Source organism: Sparus aurata, chromosome 11 (genome assembly GCF_900880675.1).
Source record: "Sparus aurata chromosome 11, fSpaAur1.1, whole genome shotgun sequence".
In the NCBI taxonomy this organism is placed as follows: domain Eukaryota; kingdom Metazoa; phylum Chordata; class Actinopteri; order Spariformes; family Sparidae; genus Sparus; species Sparus aurata.
The window spans coordinates 6,431,164-6,443,644 of NC_044197.1; the positions used below are offsets into that span (position 1 = coordinate 6,431,164).

Genomic DNA, 12,481 nt, shown 5'->3' on the forward strand with positions numbered 1-12,481 from the left:
TGCTGTTCTTTTATTCATGATGATTGGACATTTCTGCTTACAATCAGAATTGGTTTGTTTTACTCTGCTGTTTTTTCCACCACATGAGGGTATTTTAAAGGGGCACTCCACTGATTTAGTGTTGCACTTTCATAAAGGCGAGGCACTCACAAAGGAAAACAAAAGTGTGATGAGTAAAGAGCAATCTCCTAAAACAACTGCAGCCTACATTTCCCATGATGCATCATGATAAGTACTGATATCAGAACCTTAAAATTTAGAAGAGAACGGGACACCAGCAGAATGTAGGAGGTTAACATGAGAGCTAAGGCAATCAGACTGCAGCAATTACATCCCCAGATTTAGCATTTATTAGCCATATATTAACATTTAAATAACAGTTGATAATATACTATAATAAAGTTGTAAACAGAAGGACATTTTAAGTGTTAATTCATTTCATTTCATTTATTTATATCAGTTATAATTTAGGTTAATTCTTCAGTCAATTCCCTTGACAAAGGCACTGGCTAAGACCTGGAGTTTGTTCCTGCTCTGTACGTTGGCTGCTCACAGCTTGGCCACCTGTTGAATATTGAGCAGCACATCACCAGAGAAACAGCTAACTGCCTCTAACTGCAGTTGCTGTTAGCTTGTTAGCTCAGTTAGCTGCGCAGCTCGCGGTCCGGACAGGGAGCTTGGGGACCCGCAGTGTGTTGGTGTGTACATCACTAGCATGGAAGCTTTAGAGTTTGGTGGGCTTGGGCGAACTAGTTAGCATGCTAACTTCTCTGCAACACAACAAACAGACGTCATAATGTCAAAACTGTAATTTCTCCACATTAAGTAAAGGAATATTTGTGATTTTTTTAAATGTTAGATGCAACATGTACACATTTTATTAAAAAACAATCGAAAATTAATCAAAGCCATCAACATCATACTGCTGTGAACAAGTTGTACTTTTCCCCAAAACTTTATACCTAAAAAAATGCTTTCTGTATCAGTGGACTTGAAGAATTGGGCTGCTGGTTGATATCAACATCGTACATCTCGGTGCTCACGCTGCGTTGGTGATGAAGAGCTTCCTTGATGAACCTGGAGATCCAATTTGTGTTTGCAGCCTTGCCTCCTGGTTCCTGGTCCACCACACCTGCTCTCAGGGGGATTACTCACGGTGCAGCTGCTGCTGTTGTTGTTGCTCCCGCCTCCGGTTTTAATATCACTCATTTGGAGGAATTATCCTGCGTCTATGTACAGATATTCAAACTGTCTGTCTCATTATACCCAGAAATTTATTATAGCCTCAGTCTAATTAGCTTCCTCGTAGTTTTCCCAAAGAAGCCCAATACAGTCTTTCTTTTATTGCTTTTATGGCTCACACATGTCCTGAGGTTCATCAGGGGAGAATCTGAACACTTTGAGCTGAGAAACACACAGAACATTAGCTCTTTTTTCTTATTTCGTATCTACATCTTAGATAATACATTAGCGTTCGTTCTCAGTCATTAAACTCCACGTTACTAGTCACCCCGGACCATCTGATCCCTGTTTTACATGCCAATTACTGAGCGACACTGTCTCACCCATCTGACAGCCTCCCTGTAAAAACCTTAATTACATCGTCAAATCCCTCATAGCGGTGTTTTCTGAGCAGGGTTTACAGTCCGGTGTCCTCGGGGGATTTTTATCAGACTTTTCTCGGGGGTTGTCATTTCTCAACACACCGCACACACGCTTTGATGCAGCAACTTTATTGCAGTTTCACTGTCACGGTGCAGTAATTGGTCGACATTTCTCATGGCTTGTCCTGTGCCTTAGATCTGAGTTTGAGACGAATAGATTTAGAGATTAGTTCAGTGGTCTGCAGCTCGGTTTTAACTACGCACAACACATTAAGAAAACGAGTGAGTGCTCTCACAGTTCTGCTTTTGAGGTCCTTTGTGCATTAAAGGAAACTTTATCATCATCATGCTGTGTTATTTTTTCCTTTCCTTCAGTGTTATATATGTTCTTGTGCATGTATAAGATCTTAAAAGGCATAAAGATCAAAGTCTACACCAACAGAAGCTCCTCTCTCCCACTGAAAACACTGCTCCTGAAATGCCTCGTCAGTAGTCCCGCCTTTCATTCTGTGACTTTGTGACATCACACTACGTCACCGTGTCACACGTTTCCATAATTTATGCTCAGTGGCTAGTTTGGCACGTAATAATTGTTTTGGCAGCTGCTCTGTTGTTGTTAGCGGTGCCGGCTCAGATGTGTGTGAGCTGACCAATCAGAGCAGACTGGGTTTTCAGGAGGAGGAGCCTTCAAGACAGAGTGTTTCAGACAGAGGGCGAATACAGACCTGCAAGATGTGTAATTATAGACATTTAAAAATACTGGAATTCCCCTTTGAAATTACGAGCATATGCTATTGTTGAGTAACTCATTCTCAATGGCAGCTACAACGGTCTTCACTCTTCTGGGTTCAGGTTTTTGCACATGGGATCACGCTACAGGGATCCCTCCCCCATCACTGATGCTGGGTGATGAGATCTGGTGTAAAGCCGTCTTTCCAGTTCATCTCCAACATGTTGGAGGGTGTAGAGACGAGGCCTCTGAGCTCCTCTGTTCATTGAGGTTATGTAGAAACAGTAAAGGGCCTTCATCAAACTGCTGACACAAAGTTGGAAGCACATTATCATCTAAAATATGATTGTATATTGTAGTATTAAGCGTGCTTCATGTAAAATATCCCTGTTTCATTCAACCGTTATTAGTCATTACGTCCAAGAACTTTTCCAGTGCGTTGATTAATCTCATCTGTCACCCGAACAAAGCCATTTAATCAGAGTGCAGAGGAGCGGAGGTGGCTGAATACAGATTTCATGCTAATGCAGGAGAGGGAGAGCGAGCGAGGGAGAAATTTCAGTCCCGAAAAATCCACCGCTCGTGTGTCACATCATCATAACGTACAGCTCGCAGCCAAACACACACCTGCTTTTCATTTATCTGAAGTGCGCGACTATAAATCAGATGTAATCTGCGAATTGAATTATTGCAGCGCCGGCGTAGCGCGCAGCCGTTCATCCATTCATAAGGAACAAAACAGGCGTGGTGACCGAAATGAGATTAGAATGACTAATGTTGGTAGAGATATAATACAGCAGACAGAGGACGCAGAGGATACATGAGGAATGCAGATGACTAATGAATGAGTAAGGAGCGCGGCTACAGTCGTCTCGCAGCTTAAGAAAATAATAACAGTGCTGCTCACTTGACAGCTGCCGTGCCGTGACCTCACACTGTAAGACAGGGATCATATCACTGTTATGCTAGTTTCTGCTGACGAGGGCCCACAAGAAAATTGCCTCTTCTGGCTGGTTTATGGTATTTTCTCTGCTGAAGATCATTTACGCTACGGCTTTATTACCCCGGAGCAGTAAATGTTAACCGCATACGAAGACAAACTTTGGTTTATTTTCGAAGGGTTTGTGAAGTATATGAGTTGTCGAGAGGATTTTTACCATGCTTGCAGTGTTGGTAGTTCATGGGACCATCTAATACTTCTGGATCCGGACTGAAATATCGCAATAACTATTGAATAAACTGCCATAGAATTTTGTACAGACATTAAATGTCCCTGCAGGATGATACCTTCGGTGAAAAAAAGACTTCTTTACTCGAGCTCGTGTGCATGTCAAGAGTGTAAATTATTTTTTTTTTCAAATCATTTTGGGATATCCGGGCTTCCAATGGCTTATGTATATCTCGGATGAGCTATATGGAGCCATTATATGCTTTTTCACAGTTTTTTAAATTATTTGAAACTAAATCTCCCTCTGCTTCAGTTGTTTAGGAGAATGCTGCAACGTTGTTTTGCTGTGAAGCTCCAGAAATGTTTTGTGGACTACAAAACTTCACCAGACTTTCCATAAGCATGAGAGTGAAGTAAATTAATCATCTCAATAAGTATTGGATTGATTTTTATGTACCAGCCATGATTTTCACATATTTTGCAACATCTACACAATCGATTGAAAAAAAAAAACCTTTTGACAGGTCTTCATGGTCCCTACTGGATGAAATAAATGACCCCGTCGATCTGCCTGCATACTTCTGACATTTCCATAAGCCTTAGTTATTTTTGATTAGTTCAGTTCATGGTTTGTTCACTGCTTATAAATGCTAGATGTAGTTACCCATTCACTAACACCGGCTGTCAAGACCTCGTAGTTAATTATCAAACACACTGAAGAACAATTTTAAAGGAACATGCAGGAAGATTCACCTGTAGTTAAAAGAAAGTCAAGCCCGACCTGGTTTTATCAGTGATGCGTTGTTATTTGATTTCTTATGGGATGTCGGGCTCCGTCAGGCGGCTGCACATGGGTGTTGCTGAGCTGAGTGGACTCCTGACAGGTGGTGTCACTCCTACGCACCGCGACTCGCTCAGTCGAGCGTTGCAGATGGTGCGTTGCGAGCTATGTATGCCAAAGTTGATGTTGTGGAGAGTCTTAAACACCCCCCCCACTCCTTTTTCTCTAAGAGCATTTCACATGAGCTACTTGCTTCTTCAGGGAAAGAATGGAAATGATCACAAGCTGTGATTTTGTGTTTTATATTTACAACACAAATAGGAAATTATAATGTTGTGTGAAGACTGACAAAAACAAAACAGCGAGGCCAGAAATCACCGAGCAAAACACTGTTGACAACAAAGCCATGTAATTAGTGTGAACTGAAAGAAAATGTTCAGAGTTACAGTATGTACATTAAACGGAGAATCAACAAATCTGAATGTGAAAGTTGATTAAAATCGGACATGAGACGTACAACGTGCAGTCTGAAGGAAACAAAAAGGCCAAGTGAATTATGTTGCATTCAACAGGTGTTTGACAAAATCAATAACATATCGTGACAGCAGTCCTGAAAGCACAGTGACGACGGAGTGTAACAGTGTAAACTGACTGGATAGTGTGCATATTTATGTAGAGCCCGGGAAGCTTCTTTTCTACTGTCATGTGACATAAATTGACACATTTGTTGTTGGATACATTACATGCTGGGTTATTGTAATGGGGAAATTGAAAATGTTAAGGAAATAGTTTGATATTTTGGGAAATACTCTTCCTCACTTGCTTGTTGAGAGTGAGATGAAAAGATTGATACCTCACATGCCTATAAAATAAATATAAAGCTACAGCGGATAGCCATTAGCCTAGCTTAGCATAAAGACTCTGTCTAAAGTTAACAAACTTCACCTACTAGCACTTCTGAAGTTAACGTATTAACATCTGAAAGTATGTCTTTTTAATCTGCCCACCAAGAAATACTTCCAGTGCACAACTACCTGTACAACACAATGTTTTATTTTTACATTTCTGCTAATATTTGGATTGAACAAATGCAAATAAATATGTCAAATAGAGAGCTTTTGAGGTGCTGGTCGGAAGTTTTTTGACAGAGCCAATATTACTGTTTTCCCCCTGCTTCCAGTCTTCATGCTAGGCTAAGCTAATTGACTCTGTGGTATCAATCTTCCCATCTACATCTCAGCAAGAGAGCAAATAAAGCATACTTACCAAATATCTTTGAATAATGGAAATGAATGACAGTTTTATAAAATGCTGGTCTGGATTCCATCAGCCTCTCTCCTGTTCATAAAAAACTGGGCTTTGAAATCAACGTTTTGACATTCTGACACAGTATTGAATCACCTGTTCATCACAGGAGCAAGGTCACAGCATTTCCAGTGTCCACATCGGTAAACAACCAGTGAACAGTTGGCGGCATTAACTCTCAAGGCAAATTAAAGGAACAGTTCGAGATTTTAGGAAATACACGTAGCTACTTACTCCTGCTTCCAGTCTTTGTGCTAAGCTATGCTAACCATCTGATGGCTATAGCTTCAGATTTTGCATACACACATGTAAGATATCAATCTTCCCATCTAAATCTCAGCAAGAAAGAAAATTTGAGTATTTCCCAAAAGATTGAACCAGAGACCGTATTCACATGGCGGCAAGTGAAAATCTGGAGGGACATTAGGCCATATTGTAAGGTAAAACGAACATACCGTTGCACTTCCGGGTTTAAATAAATGCATCCATGGTGTGTTGATATTTCAGAATTAATTTACACTTTCCCATCATATTGTGTAATACTAATACAATATTATAATAATAATAATACAAAAGCTAATGTTGGCTAGGAAGTGACTGAATGCTAACATCAGCTGTTGTCTACTGGAAGCTAACCTTACCTTAATATTCAGCCTAATGGCCCTCCAATGGCCAATCCATCATCTTTTCAGTGGTTGATCAATCAGGAAGAGGTGAAATAAAAACTATGGACCACAGCAGTATAACATTTGAGTTTTCCACCTTGAGCTACATCAGAGGAAAATGGCCGCCCTGTGAATACGGTCTATTCCTTTAACTCTGCAAAATCATTTCAACATCATGAACTCAGAGTTCTGTATTCATATGATCATATTTGTCCATGTGCAGATTAACTAGAGATATAATGACGATATGAATCTTTGTCAGCTGTCGTGTCATTAGCAATCAGTTGTATAACAGTGACCACATTGTATACTGACATTTTGGGTACAGTTGTAATAACCAACGTAACACAGCGTCCTGTAAACACTGCAGAGAGTCTGTGCCTCCACCCAGGCGCTCCACAGTGGTCATTCACAGCACATGAAAGTCTGTGTAAAACACATGTTCTGTGGATCTGTGCATGTACAGATGCACACTGTCCGAGTGTCGTCATCATCATCATCATCATCTTCATCATCAAAGTCTTCACGTGTATGATAAAAAAAAAGTTCATAGGGGAATTTACCGTATCGAGTTTCTTACATCGAGAAGTGTTCACTCATTCACACAAAAAACAGACATGGGTTACAAAAAAACAATCAGTGCATTAATTGACGTAGTAAAGCCAGTAGATGACGTTGAAGAGGGAGAAGCTGAAGGGGAATATTATCCGTGACCATCTGTCGATGGCGTTCACATCCGTCAGGTCTGGGATTTTGATTTTGAGCTGCGACGATCGTCTCCGCAGGCGGGTTTTCTTTAGATGAGTGTTCCTGTCCAGGCTGAGGCGCCCCTGGTCTCGCGGCATGCTCGGCTTCCTGTACTGGACCCCCGAGTTGTCCAACGCCATGGAGGAGGAGGAGTTGTGGGTCTCGCTCACCGTGGTCGTGATCTCATTCCCTCCCACCTCGTTGTGGATCTCCAAGGTTGTCAGCAAAATGTTCCCCTGGGAGTCGACCTAGGTACAACAGACAAGAGCGCCGTTAAAAATGGGCTGCGAGCTGAGGCTTCGCTGACTGATGACACGGGGGCGGCGTGCGTCAGGCCCCGGGGCCGGCGTCTCGGAGCAGGCTGACAGATTACAGCCTGGGAAACAGAGGAGCGGCCTTCAGAACCAGGTTTCCTGTCCCAAAGTTAAATCACTTCTCACAAATCAGCTCAAGGTTAGACCGGATGCCTCTAATGCTTGTGTCATGACAGATATTGCTTCCCACACAAAAACACATAAATCATTCAGAGCTGTGTGGCACAAATAGAGGCACAGTGTGTACACAGTCACATAACAGTGTGGGTACAAGACATGAGAGGAGGTGACAAGGTGAATATTTATTTTCCTGCTCTCTCTACTTCAGATGAATGACACAAACTGGTCGCTTTGCATGAGCATTTTTCGGTTCCACCTCAGACCTCATGTATGTGATAAAGAAAACTGAAGTTCACGTGTTATTAAATCCTACAGCCAGTTGTTTTGTAGGGGTGACACACAACAAAACACGTCCGTAGTATTTCTTTAACAGCGAATTAGAGATAAACCACTTCCTTGAGCATCCTCAACTTACAGTAGATCGAGAATAAAAAAAACAACTGTCTGAATTATGTTTTTGATCATGTGAACTTGTGTGTGGAAATCTGTAACTGCAGCAGACGTCTTATTATCATGATATTTACAAACAAGACATGTGATTAGGTTCATTTTGGGTTTCTTGAACAGCAATTTTCTTCTTAAATTTTAGTTTAAATAATTATGCTGATGATAAAAAAGCATATTTATATCATTAACAGTTATTAGTAATACATCTATTTTATGAGCCTTTATTGACAAAGCGGTTGCCAAATAAAAAACTGGCTAAGATTAATTACACTCTCAGAGTTCGGCATTTGTTCTTTTTTTATAAGACTTGCATACATTATAAAGTAAATTACCCCAGATATGATTCATGATTAGTGAAAATGATCATTTCTGCATCACTGTTTTCATTTTCTCTGAAAAAAGCTGTTAAAAAAACAAAGATGGGACATTTGTAGAAGATTTGTGGGTCTGAAGCTTCACAGTATTTGTAATTGGCCACAGCACCTGGCCATATTACAATGAAGTATTTTTTTGCAAAGTTGTGAGTCCTCACTGCACTGAGAGAGGACACAAGAGGAAGACGACATGATTAATGTCAGTGTCAGTGTGTGTTTTGGGCTTGTGACCTTCAGACAGCAATCGATACTTTATACATGCATCATGATTATATCCTTATAGCTACATGCTCAACTTTAACAGTTACTAATTGAGCATATAGGAGGAGTCCACAGGATACAATATAAATTGATCTGGAACTATTGACCAAAGTATTGAACCGCGTCCTTCAGAGTCGTCGATTGAGGCTAACTGTATTAAAACCTACAACCTGAGCCTGAAGTGTGAAAAGAAATAAGCGGCGGTGTTCCCCTTCACGTGTTGACGAGGGCGCGGGGGCTCATTTCTGATCACACATAGAGCTGACCTCTAGAATCACCTAATGAATGTATTACGTGTTGCCTTTCATGTGTTCCTGGATAAACAGGACATTCTTCTTCTGCAACGATGAAGTTAAGAGGACCACAGACTGATGATCTGCAGGGGTTCAGTCGGCCGACGTGAAGACACAACGACAAACAGCAGAGACTCTATTTCCGATAGATTATCAGTGTGTTTTCTTGCCTGATTCACTCTTTGCACACAGTAAATAAAACAGATGACTAAATGATCACTGATCCGGCCTTGGAGAGACGCTATGTGGCACAGCGCCTTCTGTGTAAACAACCTAATTGATTAACGTCGGCACGGAGAGGAAGCGGCGGCGCTTCACGGCGACTCCTGGTGCTTTCATCTTAATTGCGTGAATTGAGCCGAGAAGTGAAAATGTAGTCTTCTTTACCGCGTACGGGTCAGTGGTGGTCCACTTAAATCACTGATTAAAACATCTAAAAGGAGGTCAGAGGAGTTTTATAACATTTCATATTTCTATTTGTGTCAGCTGTATGATATATAATACATGTGATATGAGATGTCTGGTTTGTTTACCATCGAGGGTATAAGGACCACAGACACACACCAACAATAAGAAGGTAAAACTCCACAGAGGAAATGTAGAGATGAACACATGTGATGGTGATTATGACTGTTATGACTGCTTGAGTTGAGATGTTGTGATTCAACATGTCCACTTGTTAAATGAGGTCAAACTTTGCCCGGCAGCAGCAGCAAAGTTTCAGTGGAGGGTTTCACAGATGTGACACAACAGGCAGTGACAGACACTCACCCGGCGTGAGTGACGGCGCCCTTGTACCTGATTGGACTGTTTAACGGACGAAGACTTGCAATTGCCTCCTTCCCGGAAGGACTAGCCAGGAGAAACACAAACAGAAAGCCTTTTTGTCTGAGCTTCGGTCAGGTGTCGGCTCAGGGGTTGATGGGAGAAACAGGAAGTTGGTCCACTGCACGGACATTTTTTATTTTTCTTACATGATTTACACATCAACTGCTTGATGTTACATGTACGGTACAGACGTTAAACATCTTTCTCACCTTGGGTCTGTCAAAGTTTTCCCGGTCGTTATTCGCCTTCTGTATCTTCTCAGCCAGTTTCTTCTGCATCTGAGGACCTCTCCCGAAGAAGATGTAGTTGACGAAGGCGTATTCCAGCAGAGCCAGGAAGACGAACACGAAGCAGCCCATCAGGTACATGTCTATGGCTTTGACGTAGGGGATCTTGGGCAGAGTCTCTCTTAAATGTGTGTTGATGGTCGTCATGGTCAGCACAGTGGTGATCCCTGGAAGAGAGGAAGAGGAAGACGAATTAAGATCACCACGTAGATTATATCACGCTTATATTCCTTGCTACAAAACATTCTAAGTTTGATCACAGATGTTCCTCTGTTTGGGAGAATCATTACTCATATGTTAAAGAATAAGATGGCTCACTCCCACAATAAATCAATTCTAAAATGGCTGAAAATAAGAAAGCGGACTGTATTTTTACGCTGAGGTCTGACCAACAGGTACAAACATTTCTATCAAACCTGATTAGAAGTTGGTTTAAAAGAAAGGTCAACATCTAGAAAAATCTCTTTCTCTTTTTCGGATGAAAGCTCCTGGGTGCCTCCTCTTGGCAAGTCTGACCTTACTCAGCTTGGATAAGCAGAAATCTCTCCACAGCTCGTGTAGCACACGGCGAGTGGACGGACTCAGCAAATACACAACAAACAGCAGTGTAGTAATTCTCCCCATAATGTGCACCATCGACAATAAACGTGTCTGTGTTGTTTCTGCGTCTGCTGAATGGCTCACCGACCCGGACGGTGCGTCTATTTCTGTCGACTCAGGCTTACATAATTATAACCAAAATGTGGCTCTGTACAGTTACTGTGTGTGTGGGGGTGTTAAGAGCACTGTGGGTTTATGGCATCGATTTCTGCAGAACAAAAAGGGAAGAGCAAGAATCTGAAGTCTCTCAGCTCAGAGGAGAGAGGGTTACTCAACAGATCCCTGATATATTTTCAGTGCGGCGCTGCGGAGTTTACCGCCGTCTTTCACGTTACATCAGTAAAAACAGTGCAGGGACAAGATCGGGCTGTGGTAATCAGAGGCGACGTCTTATAGATGATCACCGACTGTTTGCTTAACCACCTCCGTGATAGCCTGAGCAGCTGTAACTAGTCACAGCAGGTCTGTCAGGTTTTGTTCCACTTGTTAAAACAGCCTGTGTACGACTGCAGTAGGTGTGATATTTGGCATTTGAAGAGCTTGGAGGATGGTGCCATTTTTAGCTTTTCAAAAGCAAAGACACAAGAGAAAAAGTGTAAGGAATGGGAAAAACAGTAAGCTACAATCCTTAGCCTGTCCAGCTAACTAGCGGGGAGGAGAACATCGTTGACTAATCAGTTTGTTGTGTCAATGTTACGTTTTAAAGTCATATTCAAGTCAGGCATATAGACTACAGTATTTCCCTGTCATGTGGTACCTAAATAAGGATGCTAACATTAGTATCTCCATCCTGCTCTTTGTTGTAGTTGGGGACGTTCACAATCTCATAAATGTAGCAGACGTTAGCCTTGGTAGCGTACGTTAGCCAAAACATAACAGAGACACATGATTCCTAAACCTAAAAGTAATTCTGTAAAAAAACAAACTATTTGAAAATAGCTATGCAACCATGTGACCAATATGATGTTGTGTTGAAGTTATATGAATAAAAAATTACCGTTGTGTGATGGTAGCTAGCACCATGTTTTCTTCTCACACTCATTATACTAGCAGTAACGAGCACTACACTGGAAAATAGTAAGTTCTCATTTCAAAATGTCTGACTAGAGATAAACTCATGGCGCTAATGTTAGCCTAATTAGCAAACTAGCTACATTTGATTGAGAGCGAAGTCCCTCCTCCTTCAGTGGACCATTATGGGACTTCAGCCTGTTTCTGTAAAGTATGTGCGGAAACAAGTACATTCTGGATTCTGTTTTGTAAGGGAATTAATGCTAGCTAGCTTGCAGAACTGACTCCTGTCAGTGTGGTCAGATATACTGTGATCCTCACCTTTGGTAAGATGTTTCTCTCTGTGCCGACATGACGGCCATGTTGTCGCTGGTGATGTATAATGTGCGAGATGTATTTCACTGAGATGCTACCAACTGGGACTTTCTCAGGTTGAAAAATTATCTTTTAATTGACACAATTGAAACAAGATAAAAAATAATGTATTAATCTCTCCCCATCGATTACTGTACACACTGGAAGGGGTGGGACTTTGCCTGTCTATAAAAAGTACTAACAACAGAAACAAATTATTTATTAATTTAGTCGATGCATTTTTTATTTTAAGTGTCATTTCATGCTCGGTGGCGGACAAAACTGCACTGGGAGAGTGATGTTAATCGGGAACCAATCTAAGGGTAGATGATGTCATTATCCCGCAGCCATAACATTATTCAATCAACCATTACGTCATAATGATGCGTTAAAAGACCAAAAGTAGTCTACGGCAAGTTTGAACTGTCATTGACCTGATATACTCCATCTACCGGTGAGATTTCAGGAAGACACAGGATTTAATCTGTTCAGACGTCATTTTCCACAGTCCATCTGTGAGGCTGTCCCTGCAAACTTCCTCAGGATACTCACACCACTGTAATGGCAGAGTGAATGGAAACCTATAGTGAAT

At 41.5% G+C, this 12,481-nt stretch overlaps 1 protein-coding gene across 4 annotated transcripts in view; it reads right to left on the reverse strand.

Moving 5' to 3' along the window:
• Nucleotides 1–4,569: 4,569 nt before the first annotated feature.
• Nucleotides 4,570–12,481, reverse strand: part of gabrb3 (gamma-aminobutyric acid type A receptor subunit beta3) — a 52,865-nt gene continuing 44,953 nt past the window's right edge. For 2 of the 4 annotated variants that reach the window (XM_030433146.1, XM_030433147.1), the window contains 2 exons: nucleotides 9,847–10,091; nucleotides 6,898–7,248 (listed from right to left, as the gene is read on the reverse strand). In XM_030433146.1, coding sequence (XP_030289006.1) covers nucleotides 6,898–7,248; nucleotides 9,847–10,091 — 596 coding nt within the window. Of the gene's footprint in view, nucleotides 7,249–9,580; nucleotides 9,662–9,846; nucleotides 10,092–12,481 lie in introns of all 4 variants that reach the window. The other 2 variants (XM_030433144.1, XM_030433145.1) reach the window with 2 other exon arrangements.